Source organism: Hippopotamus amphibius, chromosome 2 (assembly GCF_030028045.1).
Source record: "Hippopotamus amphibius kiboko isolate mHipAmp2 chromosome 2, mHipAmp2.hap2, whole genome shotgun sequence".
Lineage (NCBI taxonomy): Eukaryota > Metazoa > Chordata > Mammalia > Artiodactyla > Hippopotamidae > Hippopotamus > Hippopotamus amphibius.
This window is the reverse complement of record NC_080187.1, coordinates 14045196-14061961: the sequence shown is the minus strand read 5'-3', so window position 1 is coordinate 14061961 and position 16766 is coordinate 14045196. Positions and strand designations below refer to the sequence as shown.

The 16766-nt window shown below is 52.9% G+C and overlaps 1 protein-coding gene across 6 annotated transcripts in view; it reads left to right on the top strand.

The window, feature by feature from the left end:
• Positions 1-3906: 3906 nt before the first annotated feature.
• Positions 3907-16766, top strand: part of DAB2IP (DAB2 interacting protein) — a 171129-nt gene continuing 158269 nt past the window's right edge. For 4 of the 6 annotated variants that reach the window (XM_057721017.1, XM_057721016.1, XM_057721012.1 and 1 more), the window contains exon 1: positions 3907-4201. In XM_057721017.1, coding sequence (XP_057577000.1) covers positions 4099-4201 — 103 coding nt within the window. In that variant the 5' untranslated portion in view covers positions 3907-4098. The remainder of the gene's footprint in view (positions 4202-16766) is intronic. The other 2 variants (XM_057721014.1, XM_057721011.1) reach the window with 1 other exon arrangement.

Here is a 16766-nt window from a genome sequence, read left to right as displayed (position 1 = left end):
GAGAACTAGGAGAAAACCTGGGGGAGGATGGTGAGATGGAAAGGACCAGAGAGATTCCAGGGGTGAAGTATGGCCAAGAGGTCAGGTGAGATCAAGACAGACGGGTGTCCTTTGGTGTTACCAGCAAGGAAGTCAGCAGTGACCTTCCTGAGAAGCACTGAGATGTCAGACCTTAAGCTGGACGGGATTCCTACCTTGCATGGCCATTTTCATGGGACAAAGCCCAACAGTGGCTAATGTCCATGTCACCAGGATAACATAGCATTGTCCAGTGCGATCTGGATCAAAGACGTTTGGCTCATTAGTTCAGAAAATCTCATCTGAACCCATGAAAAGCACAGTATTTTTTTTTCCCAGTGACCACATAGCCCCGTTGACCTCATGTCTCCTTTTGCTTGTATAATACGTAACACCGGCCAACTCATGTTGCAGAGTCTGGACTGTAAGCAATTTGCCAGCCTGTACTTTGCCTTGATGGACACTCCCGACAAGTGGACACGTGGGTTTTGCATACAGAGCGCAGACACATTTGGTAAATTGCCTCAGACATGTCCCTGGGGACGGTGCTGCAGGCTCTGTTGCCCCTACAGGAGGAAACTGGCAAGGAAAGGACGGGTACAGATTGGCATCCCTGGGCTACGTGCGAAAACAGATTGGAGGGGGCCAGCGTGGGTGTGGGGGTACAGGGAGGAGGCTCTGTGGTTCTGAAATGCAGCCCCGCACCCGGTGGTAGGACAAAGGATGGGAGGAAGGACCACGAGAAGCACTGACTCGGAGCACACCTCTGACTCTTCCATCTTCTGGGCCACCCTCCAGGTGCATGCTTTTGTTCAGAACTGGACAACACCTCCCACGGCATTTCTTTTACCAGCCCCCCACTTTCATAGTAAACCAACTGTGTTCATTCCACCCTTCCCTGGAAACATCTTCCCTCTTTGTCAATATTCACATAAATGCTACCTGTTCCAAATATGGGGCCATTCATTTTGCCTCTGTTATCTCACTGAATCCTTGCAAGAAACCCTTGCAATAAACCCTAGTCACATCCTGGTTGTGCAGACACAGAGATGGAGTTCAGAGGGATGTAATAGCATGCCCTAGGTCACATGGCTGGCAAGTGGCTCAGCCTAGATGTGAACCCAGGTCTCTCTGACCCCAAAGGTCACATTACCTCCCAAGAACACTCAATTAAGACCAAACAGTCAATCCGTATAGTGGGAATGCTTTCCTTTTGCGAGTTTGGCATGACCTCTTTTGTTTCTGAGTATTTGGATCCACTTAACCCCTTTATTCATTCAACAAAAGCTCCTGAGGCCAGGTAGTGGGGCTGCAGTGGTAGCTCAGACAGGGTTAGTGACCTGGAGGACGTAACAGTCAGCTCAGGGAGGAGACGGATCCTTACTCATGTGCAACAATCCTCAATGTGATAAACAAGGACAGTGAGGTAGGTGGGTGCCGTGGGAACCCTCTGACTGGGAAAGGGGATGAAGACCTCACAGGGGCTTCTTGTGGGCTGAAATGCCAGGACTGGATCATAATAGGAGAAACAGGCCTTGGCCCCGCAGAGATGGGGAGGACGGGCCATTCCAGGAACAAGTGAAGAGTTTATGGAGGCATGTTAGAGATTGCGAGTTTGAGAGACCTGGTGGTGCTTGGGTGGGGGCGTCTCAGCTGGCTGGGACTAGGGTGTGAAGGGCCTCCGTGGAGACTGGGGAGCAGGCCATCCGTGTTCTTGAGATTTACTGAGCACTTCACCATGAGTCAGGCTTTGTGTTGAACACTTCACAGATATGATGACTGCGTTATTTAAATAAGGCAGCTGAAGTTCAGAGCAGGAGTGGACTGTATGTGGATTTTATATTTTATACCATCATGCTTGCCCTGTACCTTTAAAAATGTTCTGAAAAGTCAAACACTTACGTACCTCCCACCCAGGTTAAGAAATAAAACCTTCCCAAACTAGGGGAAGCCCTTTCCCACCATCCTTCACATCTCCCTCTCTCCCCCAGAGGTAAACAATTCCTGAGTGGTGTATTTATCATCCCTCTAAATTTCTTTATACTTTTGCCACATGTATGCATTCCTAGCAATATAGGGTATCATTTTTGTTTTGCAAGTTTTAGAAATCTACATGAAGGATATCATACAATTTGATCTTCTGCAACTTGCTCCCCATCCCCCACCTATGATCCGTAAGGAATCTCTAGCCATTCTCACTGCAGTGTAGATATTCTCTGCCCTATCCACAATTTGTTTACGCATTTGGTCCACTGACGAACACCTAGGCTGTTCTAAATTCTTTACTAGGATAACATGGTTGCAATGAGCAAGAAGTTCTCTAGATTTATCCCAGAAGCCAAGTCTCTGGGTCACTGGGGTGAAAGCATCATTTCAAATTGTCCTCCAGAGTGGAGGTACCATTTCCCCTCCACTGGTGGTGTATGAGAGTTCTCTGTGCTCTACAACATCTTCATCAACACTTTCTGCTGTCCTCTGCTTCACTTTTTGCCAATCTCACAGGTGTGAAATGGCACTTTCCTGCTTTTTTGTGGGGTTATTTGTTTGTTTTTGTTTTTGCATTACTCTAAGAGTGAGGCTGAATCTCTTTTGATATGTTTATTGGACATTCATATTTCCCCTTCCTGGAATTGCCTGTTCATATTTTTGGTCCAGTTTCATTTCTTTTGAAAATTGATTTGTAGATCTTTGTATGTTTGCGATATCATGTTCCAAATGTCTTCTTTTCATAAAAAGGAGTTATGCTCTTTAATTAAATGTATCAATCTTTTTCTTGATAGTTTGTGCTTTATGAGTCTTTAAGAAAACTTTCTCTATTAAAAAGTTTTTGCATTTAAGTCTTTAATCCACCTTTTGTTTTTTATTTTGTTTTATGCATGGTGGGAGGTAGGGATTCCATCTCATTTTTTTCCCAACATGGACATCCAATTGCTTCTTAAAAGGACATTTATAGAAAAGTCCACCGTTTCCCCAGTGGCCTGCAGCACCACCTCTGCCACATATGAAGCTTCCATACATGTGTGGGTCTATTTTCTCAGCCTCTATTCTAGCCCACTGGCTTATTTATCTATCCTTGGACTAACATCATACAGTCTAGTTGTAGCTTTTTAGGCTCTTAGCACTTCCTTGAATTAGAAGAGCTAGTGGCTTCCTGAGAGCAGATGCATGTCTTATTCATCCTTGTGTCCCTTTCACCACTCATTACATGAACACATATGTCATGCTTTTGTTGGCAAAGTCTTTCTCACACTTAATCTCTTGGGCTCCTGAGACTCCCTTATGCAGAAGAGGAAACTGCGGCACAGGGTGAGATGATGTGCTAAGGTCACACAGCCAGAGGTGTTCATGTAGGACTGCAAAGCCACTGTGTCCATCCATCCCATTTTGCCAAGCCTCTGAAGACCTCTACCTGATCCTCCAGCTCACCGGGTGCAGGATTTTCAGTTTTCCTTCCTTCTTTCGGCAATTAGATCCTGAGTGATGTGCGTGTATCAGATCCCATTTCTAGGGGCCTCTTCCCAGTACTGGAGACCAGTGGGGAGAGTGGGACCTTGGGTGGGCATTTTATGGGAAGTCTGAGGCCTGGGGTCAGCAGGAGGAAGACCTGCGGGTTTCAGAGTCGATCTAGCGAGCCCTATCCTGGGTGTGCCCTTGGGACCCTGGAGCTGCCTTCAGAGAGGACGCCGGCTTCCCCCAGGAATTAGAGGCTTCCTCCCGCCCTCCCGCCTCCCGAGGCAGGAATGTGAAGGATCAGCTTTCAGCAGAGCTGCGGCTGCCGTTCCGGGGAGCTCCCGGTGCAGGCCTTTCCCGAGCTGTCGAATTAACTGGTTCTGTCTGTCCAACTGGGAGAGCAGCTCTTGCTAAAAATAGCGCCCTGCCCAGCGCGACCTGCGCTCTGCAAGAGCCGGGCCGCGACAGTCCCAGGAGCCCGGGGAGCCTCGCACCGGGAGTCCCCACCCCGGGCCTGGCCCACGTCCCACCGCCTAAGCCGAGGTCGAGGCCGCGGGCACAGCGCTGTCCCCACAGGTGCCGCGGAGGGTGGAAGGCTCGCGAGCCGAGGAGCGGCCGAGGCCGTCCGGGATGGGAGCCGGCGGCGCGGCCTCCCGCGCGCTCGCCTGGGCCTCCCTGCCGCTGCTGGGGCCTCCCGCCGGCGCGCTCTGCGAGGACACGTTTGGCTGCCTTGGTAAGTCCCGGCCGGCTGCGGGCGCGCCCCTCGCTCTTCCCAGGTACTGGCTGGCGCCTCTTTCTCCTTCCTCACCCGGGTCCGCGGCGGGGGCTCCGAGGGAAGGTGAACGCAGGCATCGGAACCCAAGCAGGGCTTGGGGAGAAGAGTCAAGCGCTCTCTGCAAACTCACCTGTGGTTTGAAGAGAGTCGCAGTCTCGCCACCACGTTTGAGAAGCGTTTCCCTCCCTTTGGCCTCAGTCTTCCTATCTGGAAAATGGGACAGTAAAACCGTGCCGCTTTAATTTTGACTGTGACCCCAAGAGAAGTTGGGGAACCTGCTGAAACTGATCGCAAGCATTCTGGAGATGTTTGCCCGAACCCAGAAGAGATGGAGAATTTGTTGATGGGAGGGCTGGAGGTGTCTTCCCTGTAAACCCCTGCACCCTCCCCCCCCCCCCCCCCCCCCCCCCGCCAACCCCGCTGTCCTCTCCGGGCGCTCTGGACCTAGCATCAGCCTACGGCTCCCACGGGTGGAGATCGAGGCGCACAGCAACGTTTAAGGGGTCCACGGACGTCCTTGCGGGAGAGGAGGGTGTGGAGTGGAAGAGGGGTGAGCAAGGCAGAGTCGCAGTCTACACCTCAGTCTGGTATCCGCATAGTCCCTAGGCTAAAGCTGGAATTTTATCTTTAAAATCCCGGGAGAAGAGCGCAGTCCGGCCACACAGAGGGCCTCAGCAGGCTAGCCGAGCCCGGGAAGGGGAGTGGGGGTGTGGCCCTGCCCAGAAGGGGGTGTGGGGTGGCGTGGGATGGGAGGGGGAGTGTGACCCGGCCTAGATCCGGGGCCAAAGTGGGGACAGCGGAGGGGATCAGCCCTGCCCAATCCGGCCGGGGCGGGTGGTAGCGGTGGGGTCGATTGGACAAACAGGTGCGCCCCCGCCCCTCTCCTCCCCGCCTCCTCTCGGTCGGGGCCGGGCGGGCGGAGCTGCGGGTGGCGGGGCCTGCGATTGGCAGGGCTGGGCTGGCCGAGTGGCCGGGGGAGCCCGGGAGCCCGAGCACCGCGGCGCTGGCGGAGGCGCGGAGCCGGCCGGAGCGCGCTACTGCGGGGCCCGCCGCCTGCCTGGCCGGCTCCGCTCCGCTCCGCCTGGCTGGCGCTACGGAAACTTTCCTGCGCCCCGCGACCCCGCGACCTCGCCACCTCGTGACTCTGGCCCTGTGCTGCTCGGGCTCCGGTGCCTTTGGGATGGCAGAGCCCAGCGACCAGGCCGGCGAGTAGAGGTAAGAGCTAGGCCCCCCGAGTCGGCATTAGGGGGCCCCAGGGGCTTTAGGGGGGTCCTAGAGGGATCGGGGGTTCGCGAGGATCAGGGGCCCCTGATGGGAGGTATAGTGGTGCCTGACCGAGGAGTGGGCTGCGACTTTGCCTTACCTACCCCTTTTCTACCCTACAGCCCCGCTGTGCCCGAGAATCTTTGCGTGGCGCGTTGACCCTTTAAACTTTCCTGGGCGCCTGCTTAGACAGCTGGGTCCTTGGGAAAGAACCGCGCGGTGTTACAGGGGTGTTACAAGGAAGGTACCCCCAGCTGGGGCCTGCAGCCAGCAAGGGTTGGCTGGGGGGGTTTCGGCAGCCTCCTAACCCCAAGGCTTCCATGTGGTCTCCCAAAACCTCGGACCTTCCTCCGCTCCCCTTGGGGGTTGATGACTGGGCAGCCACTCCTCTCTGCCCAGAGCCAGCCACCTCGGGGCACCCAACTTTTGGGTGTTGTTTTGTTCCACCAGTAGCCACTCCTCAGTTTTCAGGGGGGCGGGGTTATTGAAGTGAGATCTCTTTTCTGTTTCCTCGGCTGCCTTGAACCCCACCCTCCAGAAAACATCTTGAACAAGCAGAGTGGGAACAGGGACCAAAGCCGTCTAGGTTCCAATCCCCAGCCTGGTAGGAACACCGTGGGCTTTTCTGGTTTATGAACAGTGCATTCTTTTGAGCTGTCTGGCTTGAGTCATATGGAAACTGCACCTCTCCTCTCCTGCCCTCTTCTGCTGTTTAGCAGGGAAGTTAATTTGGAGTGGAATTTAATTTTGATTGAGGCTGGATAGGTGGGTATCTTGTCACCTATGAGGATCATCCTTTTTAATGATCATCATTATTTCCCCTCAATGTCAAAGCCAAATGCCTTTCTGGTTTCTTGGCCTAAGATGGTACACCTGAGAATTAAATCATACCAGACACAAGCTTTGAAGCCCAGAGAACCTGGGTTCAAACTTCTGCACCACTGTTCATTAGCTGTGTATCCTTGGGCAGGTTTCCTAACCTCTCTGAGCTCAGAGTTCCCATCCCAGGGGGCTGTGGTGAGGCTTTTGTGAGGTTAGGCATGGAAGGCATCTGGCTCATAGGCCAACATCCTTGGACTGCCAGTCTGTATCCTGGAGCTTGGGCCTTCTTGCTGCCTGAGGGACCCAGACCCTTTGCGACTCAGTTTCCTCTCCTCTCAAAAGTTGGTGTGGACCAGCCCCTCTTAACCAGCCCTTCTGAGAAAAGTACATAGATGCTTATGCTCTCCAAGGCATATGATTTCAGTGGGTTTGTAAGCCTCAGATTTAAGACAGCCCCATCCATCCCCCTCCTTGTCATGAATTATTCAGCAGATAGAAACCTTCTGTCTACCACTGCTCTCTTCCTATCCCTTTTGGATGATTGGAGGTAAAGGTTGTAAATATCAGAGAAGTGCAAATGGCACTTCCCCAGCATGATAGGGAGAGGGGCTGACCTGCAGAACCTGGACAAAGTCACCTTCAAGATCACCCAGCCACCCCATCCCCATTCTTCCTTCCCTGAAGCTGCATCTCCACCTGATGAACATCTAGTCTTTTTTTGCTGGGGTCCTCGAGTGGCAGCCTCCTAGGCAGCTGGTTTCATGATTGGGCAGCTCCAGTCTGTTAAAAAATTCTTCCTGTTTGGAGTAGAAATCTATGTCCCTGTTACTTCTACCCACTGGTTTCAGTACAACCCTTCAGGCATCTCTTATTGGCTCGATTATTCACTGTGGTCCCCTGGTGCCTGGCATTCTGTTCCTTCGCTGAGGCATTCAACACCCGGAACTGAGTCTGGCAATGATCATAGCACCATTTATTGAGTGTTTATTATATGCCGGGTCCTGTGCTGAGAGCTTTACACATACTATTTCTGTGCAGCCTTAAGATAGCCTCCTGAGGTGGATTGTTTTCTTATCCTCATTTTACATATGAAGGAATAGGTTTTGAGAGGTTAAGAGACCTACCCAAGGGCATACAACCCATAAGGACCTGGGCTGCATCCTAAAACCAGCATCTGCCTTTATCGCTACTTCTGCCCTGTGCTGGCCTGCGTGCCCACGAGTGTGTGTCTCAGTCCGTGGTGTTTGCTGGCAACGCTTTTCTCACAATCACCTGGGGCCCCTATTAAAATGCAGGTCCTTCACCTCTACTCCAGCCTGAGGAATCTGCACTTTTTAAAACTCCCCAGACATTCTCACGCACACAGTTTGAGAACCACTGCCCTAAGTTATGCTTGGGGAGAGAATGTGGGATGTGGGTTCCAGGAAATCTGAATTCAAGTCTTGGCTTCACTCTCTTGACATGGTTACTTTCCCCTTTGGGGATGTGACGTTATAGCCACTGGTGGGGTGGGTGACTGCTGTCTGTGATGGGTTGTGGAAGTCTCCTGGGTGGATGTCACACAATACGGGGCAGGCCCTCGGAGGACAGAAGTGCCCTGGTGGATATGCATGGCCGCAAGCCTGTGACTCCCTGCAGGCCCTGCTCACCACCCCTACCCGCACCCCACCCCATCCCTCCAGACATCTGGCCTCTGCTTTCTTTCTTTCTTTTTTTTTTTTTGCTATGCGCGGGCTTTCTTTGGTTGCGGTGAGTGGGGGCTACTCTTCGTTGTGGTGCGTGGGCTCCTCTTTGCCGTGGCTTCTCTTGTTTCAGAGCACAGGCTCTAGGCACGTGGGCTTCAGTAGTTGCAGCACATGGGCTCAATAGTTGTGGCTCATGGGCTCTAAAGCGCAGGCTCAATAGTTGTGGCGCACAGGCTTAGTTGCTCCGCGGCATATGGGATCTTCCTGGAGCAGGGATTGGACCCGTGTCCCCTGCATTGGCAGGCAGATTCTCAACCACTGCGCCACTTAGGAAGCCCAGGCCTCAGCTTTCTAGAAGAATTGGTGCATCTTGGATGAAGCCCTGGTGCTCAGATTTCTCAGCCCGGGTGGTGGGGACCCTGGACAGGTGGGCGGGACTCCCCTCCACACACACCCCTTCCTCCTCCGTGGCCCCATGATAGCCTCTGATCTCCCAGACAGGAGGTGCTGTGCTTCAGCTTCTTGGGGAGGGGAGGAGGGTGGGTCCACCATGTGTGCATTGGTGTTTTAAATCCAGTAGAAGTGTGTCCTTTCCTTGGACGGTTGCTCTGCTGGTCTGTGGGCAGCTCTAGGGAAACGGCTGACCTGCGGCTGGCTGGACAGGGCTGCCACCGGGAGGGGTGCAGGGTAAAGGAATCGCCTGCACGGGCCTCAGCCAGCTCCCAGTCCCAACCTCCTAGCTCTGCTGTACACAGAGCACTTGTTCCACCTTTATTCTGTTTGATCTCCTCAAAGCACCAAATCAGTAAACACCCATTTTATGGAAAAGGTCTTTGGAGTCCAGGAAGCTGCAGTGACATGTCTCAAGCTCTAACGTCTGTGTGCCTGGGGGAGGTGGTAAAGTCAGAACTTGAATCCAGGCCTGTTGACAATAAGCACAGGCCTTTTTTTTTGCACTGCATCCCATACCTCATTGTTTTCTGCCCCACCTGGTCATGGCTTTGGTGCCAGAGTCCTCGCATGGAAGCTGGAAGAACCTGGGCTCTGACTGGGCCACCACTGGGCTGTGTGATCCTGGGCAGGGCTGGTCATCCCTTAAAACTTTAGTTTCCCTGTCTGTAAAGGGTGGGGGATGTTTAGTTAGATCTCTGAGATTCCTTCCAAACCTTGACATTCACAGGTTATACTTTTTCTTTGCATTTCTGGGGCAAGGCCAGGGGGTGGTCCATGATGGGTTCGGGGCATGGAGGAGTTGCTGGGTGGGGTGGGAGGGTGGAGTGCTGCACTGGGGCTGGTTAAGAAACCAGTCGGAAGGGCTTCTGCGGGCTCCGTGTCCACGGGCCCAGGGAGCTGGGGTGGGGGCGGGGCAGCAGGAGGGTGCCCGGGGTGGGGTGAGGTGGCTTACTCTAAACACCGCAGAGGGTGATGGTGGGAATGACTGGGGGCTGTGGATGGGAGCTGACGGGGAGTGTGGGGTTCTGAGACCCACCCAGCGGAGCCCCTCTCTCAGCCCAGGACAACCTTGGCCGAGAGACTGAGAGAACGTCACAGTCTCTTATCCACCCCCTGAGCCACTACACGTCTCTCCAGGGGGTGTGCTCAGCCTTCCTTGAGTCCAGCCCCTCCAACTGGAGTCTGTGTTGGGACCGAGGGCTTCCAGTTGCCTATTCTCCATGTTTGTGGATTTTTGTGTGTGTGTGTGAGGTGATACCTCCTTGTAGTTTTGTTTTATTTATTTGTTTATTTGGCTGCATTGGGTCCTTGTTGCTGCGCGCGGGCTTTCTCTAGTTGTGGCGAGCGGGGGCTACTTTTTGTTGCAGTGCACAGGCTTCTCATTGCGGTGGCTTCTCTTGTTGTGGAGCATGGGCTCTAGGAGTGTGGGCTTCAGTAGTTGTGGCACGTGGGCTCAGTAGCTGCAGCACGCAGGCTCTAGAGTGCAGGCTCAATAGTTGTGGCGCACGGGCTTAGTTGCTCCGTGGCACGTGGGATCTTCCCGGGCCAGGGCGCGAACCCGTGTCCCTTGCATTGGCAGGTGGATTTGTAACCACTGCGCCACCAAGAAAGTCCCCCTCATTGTAGTTGTGATTTGTACTTCTCTAACATTAGCGATGCAAGGTTTTACATGGAGTAAGAACATGCATTTATTTACCTTTGAAAATATCCCTATGGCTGTTTTGTGGAGAGTGATCTACAGGGAGATGAGAGTGGAAGCAGGCAGTTATGTGAGAAGGCTCCTGCTAGAGCTCTCGGATGATGGTTCCTGGGACGACAGTCTTGCAGTAGAAATGAGAAGGCAACCTGGCCCCCAGCGGCCTGGCTTCCTAAAGCAGGCACTTGTCAACTGTGGCCTCTGCCAGCTACCTGCCCTCAGCTCCCCCTGCATCATGCCTCTTCTTCCCTCCCTGGGGGTGGCTCCCTGTCACCCACCCCCGGGATCAAACCCATGCTCCCTGGCCTGGCCATCAGGGCCCCATGCCCGCTCCAACTTCCCTCCCTGCCTCTTCTCCCTCTGTTCTTCAAGCTCCCTGTTTCCCGGTTTCCACCTGTGACTCCTGTATGTTCTTCTCTCTCGGCCACTGCTTCACTGCCCAAATTCTCTCTGCCCCTCCGGGTCTGGCACAAGTGTCACTTCCACTCGGTCTCATCACTAAGGGGGAGCCGTCCCCCTGTGCGGTCCTGGCTTGTAACTCCTATAACTGCCTTGCTTCACACTGTCATCAGCTTGTCTGTCTCCCGAGATGGGTTCTGAACTTCTTGAGGGCAAGCCCTGGCTTTATATCTTATCTCAGTGCCCACAGAGTGGGTGGGGCCCAGCAAGGGCCTTCCTTGGTCTAGTAAATGCTCATAAAGCCTTGTAAAGTTGGACTGGCTTGTAATTGGGCTTGGTGTTGGTGCTTCTGGCTCAGAGCTTCTTGCCTGCAACCCGCTTCACGCACACAGGTGGGGGTCCTGTCTGTCTGGGCTCTGGGCTGAGCTGGCTCGAGCCAAGGGATGCACAGAGGGATGCCTTTGATTTTTGGAAAGAACTTGCTGCCTCCTTTGGCTCTGTCTTGCCATTTAAGAAAATCTATTCTGGCTTTGTGGCATCAAAGACAGGGAGGCCTGGAACCAGGTCTGAAAAGGGTACCTTGTCAGCTCCCCCGCCTGCAGGCTTACCTTCAGGTCTCAAAGGAGTAGAGCCAAGATGCACCTGTTTCTCTAGAATTCAGAAGAGAGATTGTCAAGTATTTACAATGGGTCTGCGAGGTTATGGGGATTATGTTGGGGACCCAGAGGCGTGGCCCCAGAGGCACCCAGGGTTCCCTTGACTTTTCTAGGGGTGCACAGTTCTTTGCAGTCAGTGTCTCCAGGGAAATTGTCTGCCCCTGCGATCAGCCAGGGTCATTGAACCAGGAGGTGGTGGCTTTCCATCATGATGGCTCCCCGTTCAGAATGAGGCTTTTTTCCTTTGAAACTCTTATGTTGGGGTCATTTTCCCTGATAACATCATCTGGTAAGAGTGAATTTAGGCCATAGCAGGTGGGCGAGGTGGGACCAAGGAGAACAGGCTTCCGTCAACACCCACACAGCTGGGCCAGGTGACCAGGGAGGAGCTCTCTGTCCACAAGTAGAAAGCTCCCATCTCCCTGTAGGTCACAGTGGCTATTAAAGACCCATCTTGGAGTAAGGTCCAAGGGAGAGAAGCGAGATTGATGATGGTCTGGCTTTAGGTTCAGATGCTGTCCAAGTCCCTTGCCCCGTTAAAAGGCTGGCAGGAGCCCTTGAAGTCCTGTCACCTCCCATGATGCCCTTGTCACTGAATGTCCTGCTCACTTTTGTTTTTTCAGTTTACCTGTCTCCACCCCGCCTCTGCCCCTGGACTGAGCATCCTAGCACAGGTGCCTCAGGAATGACTCCTCTGGGCCACCCTAGGCCTCACCTACTCCGAGGGGGAGGGGAGAGAGCATGGGGGTAAATGAATAAGTAAATGAGTGAATGGCCCTTCGCGGCATCTTTGGTGACCCTGTCTGGCTGTCACCGGCTGGAGAATATGTGACAACTGAGTCAACCAGGAAATGGCTGTCTAATGGGGGCAGTGAGGACCCAGCCAGACATAATGGAAGCTGGCGCTGGCCGTAGCTGGGATCTCGGAGCCTTTCCCGTCCATCAGAGCTGGCGCTGCTTCCGGGAGGAGAGAATTCCCAAAAGGCTCCGCCGGCCCCCCTGATAGGGATCTGCGGGGTGTGTGAGGGATTTGTTTTTTGGCCAGGATGTGGGGAGTTAAAAATAGGCATCCTAATCCCTTGGGTTTGTGTCAGACTTGAGGCTGCACGGGGCCCTTCGGCTCCATTATTTCACTCGGGTGGCCTGATGTGGGTAGAGGTCACACTGCCCGCTTTATAAAGGAGCACGTGGAGGCATGTGCCCAATTTCTGCTTGAGGCTGTAGCCAGTATTTTGTGGCAGAACCTAGGTCCGTTCCCTGGTCCCCATGCGAGGAGCCCAGTTAAAGTCTAAAGTCCATAGGTGACAGGAGGGCAGGGGGTTGGTTGAAACAATACGGGTAGATTACTAAGCAAAAGCAGCAAGGAAGACTCAGGCTGGACCAAGGCCCCAGGGGTTGGGGAGCAGTGGGATGCTGTGGGGGGAGGTGGGGTAGCGATGAAGGTGAAGCAGAAAAGTACCATCGAGACCCTGAATCGAACCCCTTGCATGTCATAATAAGGTGCGTGAATATGATGCTGTAGGCAATGGGGAGCCATTGAGGATTCTAGGGCACAGCAGTTACTGCTTTATCAAAAGGGTAATGCGATAGTGTGCTCCCCCGGACACCAAAAGGTGTCCTTTTATGGTGTTTGGTAGAGCAAATTTTTTCATTTTGGAATTTTTTTCGGCCGTGCTGTGCAGCATGTGGGATCTTAGTACCCCTGACCAGGGATCGAACCCATGCCCCCTGCAATGGAAGCACAGAGTCTTAATGACTAAACTGCCAGGGAAGTCCAGGTAGAGCAGATTTTTATTCAAATCCTCAGAAGACACCCTGTGCCTCCCCACCTCTCCTTCTGGAACCTGGTGCCTTAGAGGAGGGAGAGCCTTATTTTCTGCTGCCTCTGCGTTCTGGGGCAAAGTCTATGTCTGGATTTCTTGGCTTTTCCTGTTTTTAATCTAGGTTCTCCTGATTGTCTGTCTCTCTGTCTTGCCCTGTTGGGAGGAATTAAGGGAGAGGGAGGAGACGATGGCTGAAGTTAAGGGAAGGCTCTTCTCTCCTGACTTGATTCATTGAAACGTTTACAGCCTGCGCTAGTGCCTCCTTGCCCCTAGCAAGCGCCCAGATCACCAGGCTCTCCTTCCACACATTTTAGTGCCCTTTGTCCTCTAACCCATACCTTTATTAGCTCTTTGCTCCTTCCCCAAATAGCAGGGAGACCCTGGTGGGCAGGATGGGAGGTAAACCAGATCTCTCAGACCATTGAAAACCTATCATCTGCCCATTTTAGAGTTGGGCAGACAGAGTCCTGGGTGTGCTGGGACTCGAACCCAGATCTCCAGCCCCGTCCTGGTCTTTGGCTGCAGCACCAGCCTACTTTTCAGAGCCACTCTGCTTCTGGGCTCCACACACAGGGATTCCCAGCTCTGCATGAATCCTGGTTCTGCAGCCTCGGCTCCTCCTGGGGCGGAGAGCCAGCAGCCCCAAACCTGCGGGTTCCTGGCGAGGGCTCTTGGCGTCCGCGTCTGCTTAGTCACAGAGATGAGATCACTGCTCACCTCGGGATGGGGGAGGATGCCAAGGTTTGGGAACTTTCACTCTGAGCCACTTGTCGATTTTGTGTGTGTGTGTAAGAAAAACAAACCTGTGGGTTGGGACTTTGTACTTGGCCTGTGAGCTGCAGACCTGGAAGCTGCTTGGCCATGACCAGCGCCTGGTTGTGCCATCGCACAGATTCCAGGAGAGTGGCTCTGTGTCGAGAGAGCTTGAACCTGGTGTTAGAGTTTGTTCTGCCTCATCCTGGCTCTGTGCAATGTGCAGGACCTCCCTGGGCTGTCATAATCATTCCTGGCAGCTCACATTTTCTGAGTACTTCCCATGAGCCAGAATCTGGGCTCAGCCCCTTTGATTCTCACAACAGACCCGTGAGGTCCTGTTATCACCTCCATTTTGCAGGTGAGGAAACTGAGGCCCAGAGAGAAGTGACTTGCCTAAGGTCACCCAGGTGGGACGGAGCAGAGCTAGAGTTCAAATGAAAGTCTTCCCCACTCCACAGCCTGAGGTATCGGTCACTGTGCTTCTCTGCCCTCCAGCTGCTGGGCTAACTCCTGTGGAGTTGTGAAAGCATAAATACAGAGAAATTAGGTGTGAGTTAGCAGATAAGGAGCAGGAAGGGGGTGAATGAGGAGTCCCAGAATGACATCATCCCCCATCTTCCCCACCCCCAGCACTGGCCATGAGCAGTCAGAGATGGGGAACAGAGGAGAGCAGGTACAGCTGTATCCAGGCTCTAGGAGGAAAGGGCACATGAAGCCATTTCTGGGCCTGTCTCTTTCCACTCCCTGTGACTGTTGGCTTTTTGATGTTGATGTCAATTCCTTTCCTGTCCTCCCCTAGAAGGTGCCTTTAAGGCAGGATAGTTGCTGGGGTCATTTCCCTTTGACTGGAGTGACCAATACTGTGTTGATTCAGATTTGAAACAGGGGTCTACTGTTGGCTGCTGAATCCTGGGCTGTGGGTGGGAGGTGGGGAAAGAGCCAAGCAGCTTGTTCCACCCCAGAGGGAGAGGCTAAAGGTAGGGGCTCATCTGGGGTCCTTTAAACAGACCTGGATTGAAGTCCTGGCTGCTCCATCTACCAGCTGTGCGGCCTTGGACAAAGTAACCTCACTTCTCCGATCCTCGGTATTCTCATCTGTAAATTGGGAATAAAAATAATCCCTATCTCCTAGGGTTGTTATTAGGCAAAGTTAGACATGGAGCTAGAGAACACAGTACAGTGTCTGCATGTTGTAAACACTCAATGAATGCTAGTGTTTGTGCTCTCTTTTTAAAATAATTAATTAATTAATTTTTATTTATTGGCTGCATGGGGTCTTCATTGCTGTGCGTGGCCTTTCTGTAGTTGCGGTGAGCGGGGTCTACTCTTCCTTGTGGTGCACAGGCTTCTCATTGCGGTGGTGGCTTCTCTTGTTGCGGAGCACGGGCTCTAAGTGTGCGGGCTTTAGTAGTTGCAGAGTAAGCGCTCATTAGTTGTGGCTCACTGGCTTAGTTGCTCCGCAGCATGTGGAATCTTCCCAGACCAGGGTTCGAACCCTTGTCCCCTGCATTGGCAGGCAGATTCTTATCCACTGAGCCACCAGGGAAGCCCGTGTTTTTGGTCTTACATATCACTGTTTGCATTATTATTACTAAGGGCCTTCTCAGTCAATTTTGCATTGGTCTTGGGATAGTCTGGCCAATGCCCTTTCCGGAACTTACTGCCTCTGGTGAAGGCAGTTCTGGGTATGGAAAAGTCTGATATAAACAGACTATATGAATTACTTACTTACTTTTTCTTGTAAAGATACAAAGTGACTCAAATTGGCCAAACAAAAAGGTTTTCAAATGTGGGTTTTCAAGTGAGCTACAGGGATGAATAGAGAAAGGGGTGATAGAGGAAGAGATTTCTTTAAGTGCTAGAAGTTTATATTTTGCATGGCATTCACATGACACTAGAGCTTGTTTTTGCCCATTAAGTCACTGAGGTGAGTGTTTGTTGAAGCAGCCCTGCCGGGTGAAGGAGGTGGGTGGGGAGACTCAAACCAGTGTGAGTTTCGGCTCCCCACTTCCTTCTGAGAACCTCTAAGGTCCACTCCTAGGGAGAAAGCATGCCCAGTCTTTGGAGAGGCCTCAGGTTGCTGGAGGGAGGGTGAGATATCAGGAGGGCTTCCTGGAGGAAGTGGCGCTGGAGGTGGCTACCCTTGTTTCTGCAAAGAGGATTGCAAAATCACTTCCCCCAAGCTTGCCTGGTTCTCTGTGGCAGCCCCGCAGCCAGGTCGGCCGGGAGGTCCGAGGCCTGGCAGTCAGGGCACTTGGGGAGGGGGGCGATGTCCAGTCCTGCCTCAGTTTCCCCATTTAGACCTGGGAGCCCCTTCATCTCCGGCATGCCTTTAGAGAGTGGAGGGGTATGGATGAAGATTTGGGTTTGAAATCAGAGCTGAGTTTGTCACTTCCACTCTGTGCCCTCAGGCAAGTCATGTCACTGCCCGTGCCTCAGTTTCCCCGTGCGTCATATGAGGATAATAGTGACCCTCACGTCACTGAGTTGTTTTGAAGCGTCAGTGAGGAAACTCAGGGGACGTGCTTATCACGGAGCTGGCGTGGGCTAAGTGCCTGTCATTAGAAGCTGCTGGCTGCCTGCTGTTGTTTTTAGCTCGGGACACACCTCTCCACCCTCGCCTCTCCCCTCCACCCGAGTTCCTGTTGTTGACATCCTCCTCAGCAACTAGCGCAGGGATTTTAAGTATTTATATCCTTGCTGGAATTTCTGTTTGCATTGTCTAGTTAATTACCTAATTATTGAACGAAGGCAAACAATTTTACTTCCTTTCCTGTGGAAGCGCAGGAAACGGCCAGTGCCTTCTTTTCTGTGATTGAGATGATTATTGAAATATTTGATGATGATGGTGACGACGCCTTTGCCCCTGAGAGGTCTGCTCCCTCTGAGAATAGCTTCACTGGCCCCATAAATCAAGCTGCAGCCACGTGCTTGGGAAACATACATCTTGTTGAGGATGTTGATGGGTTT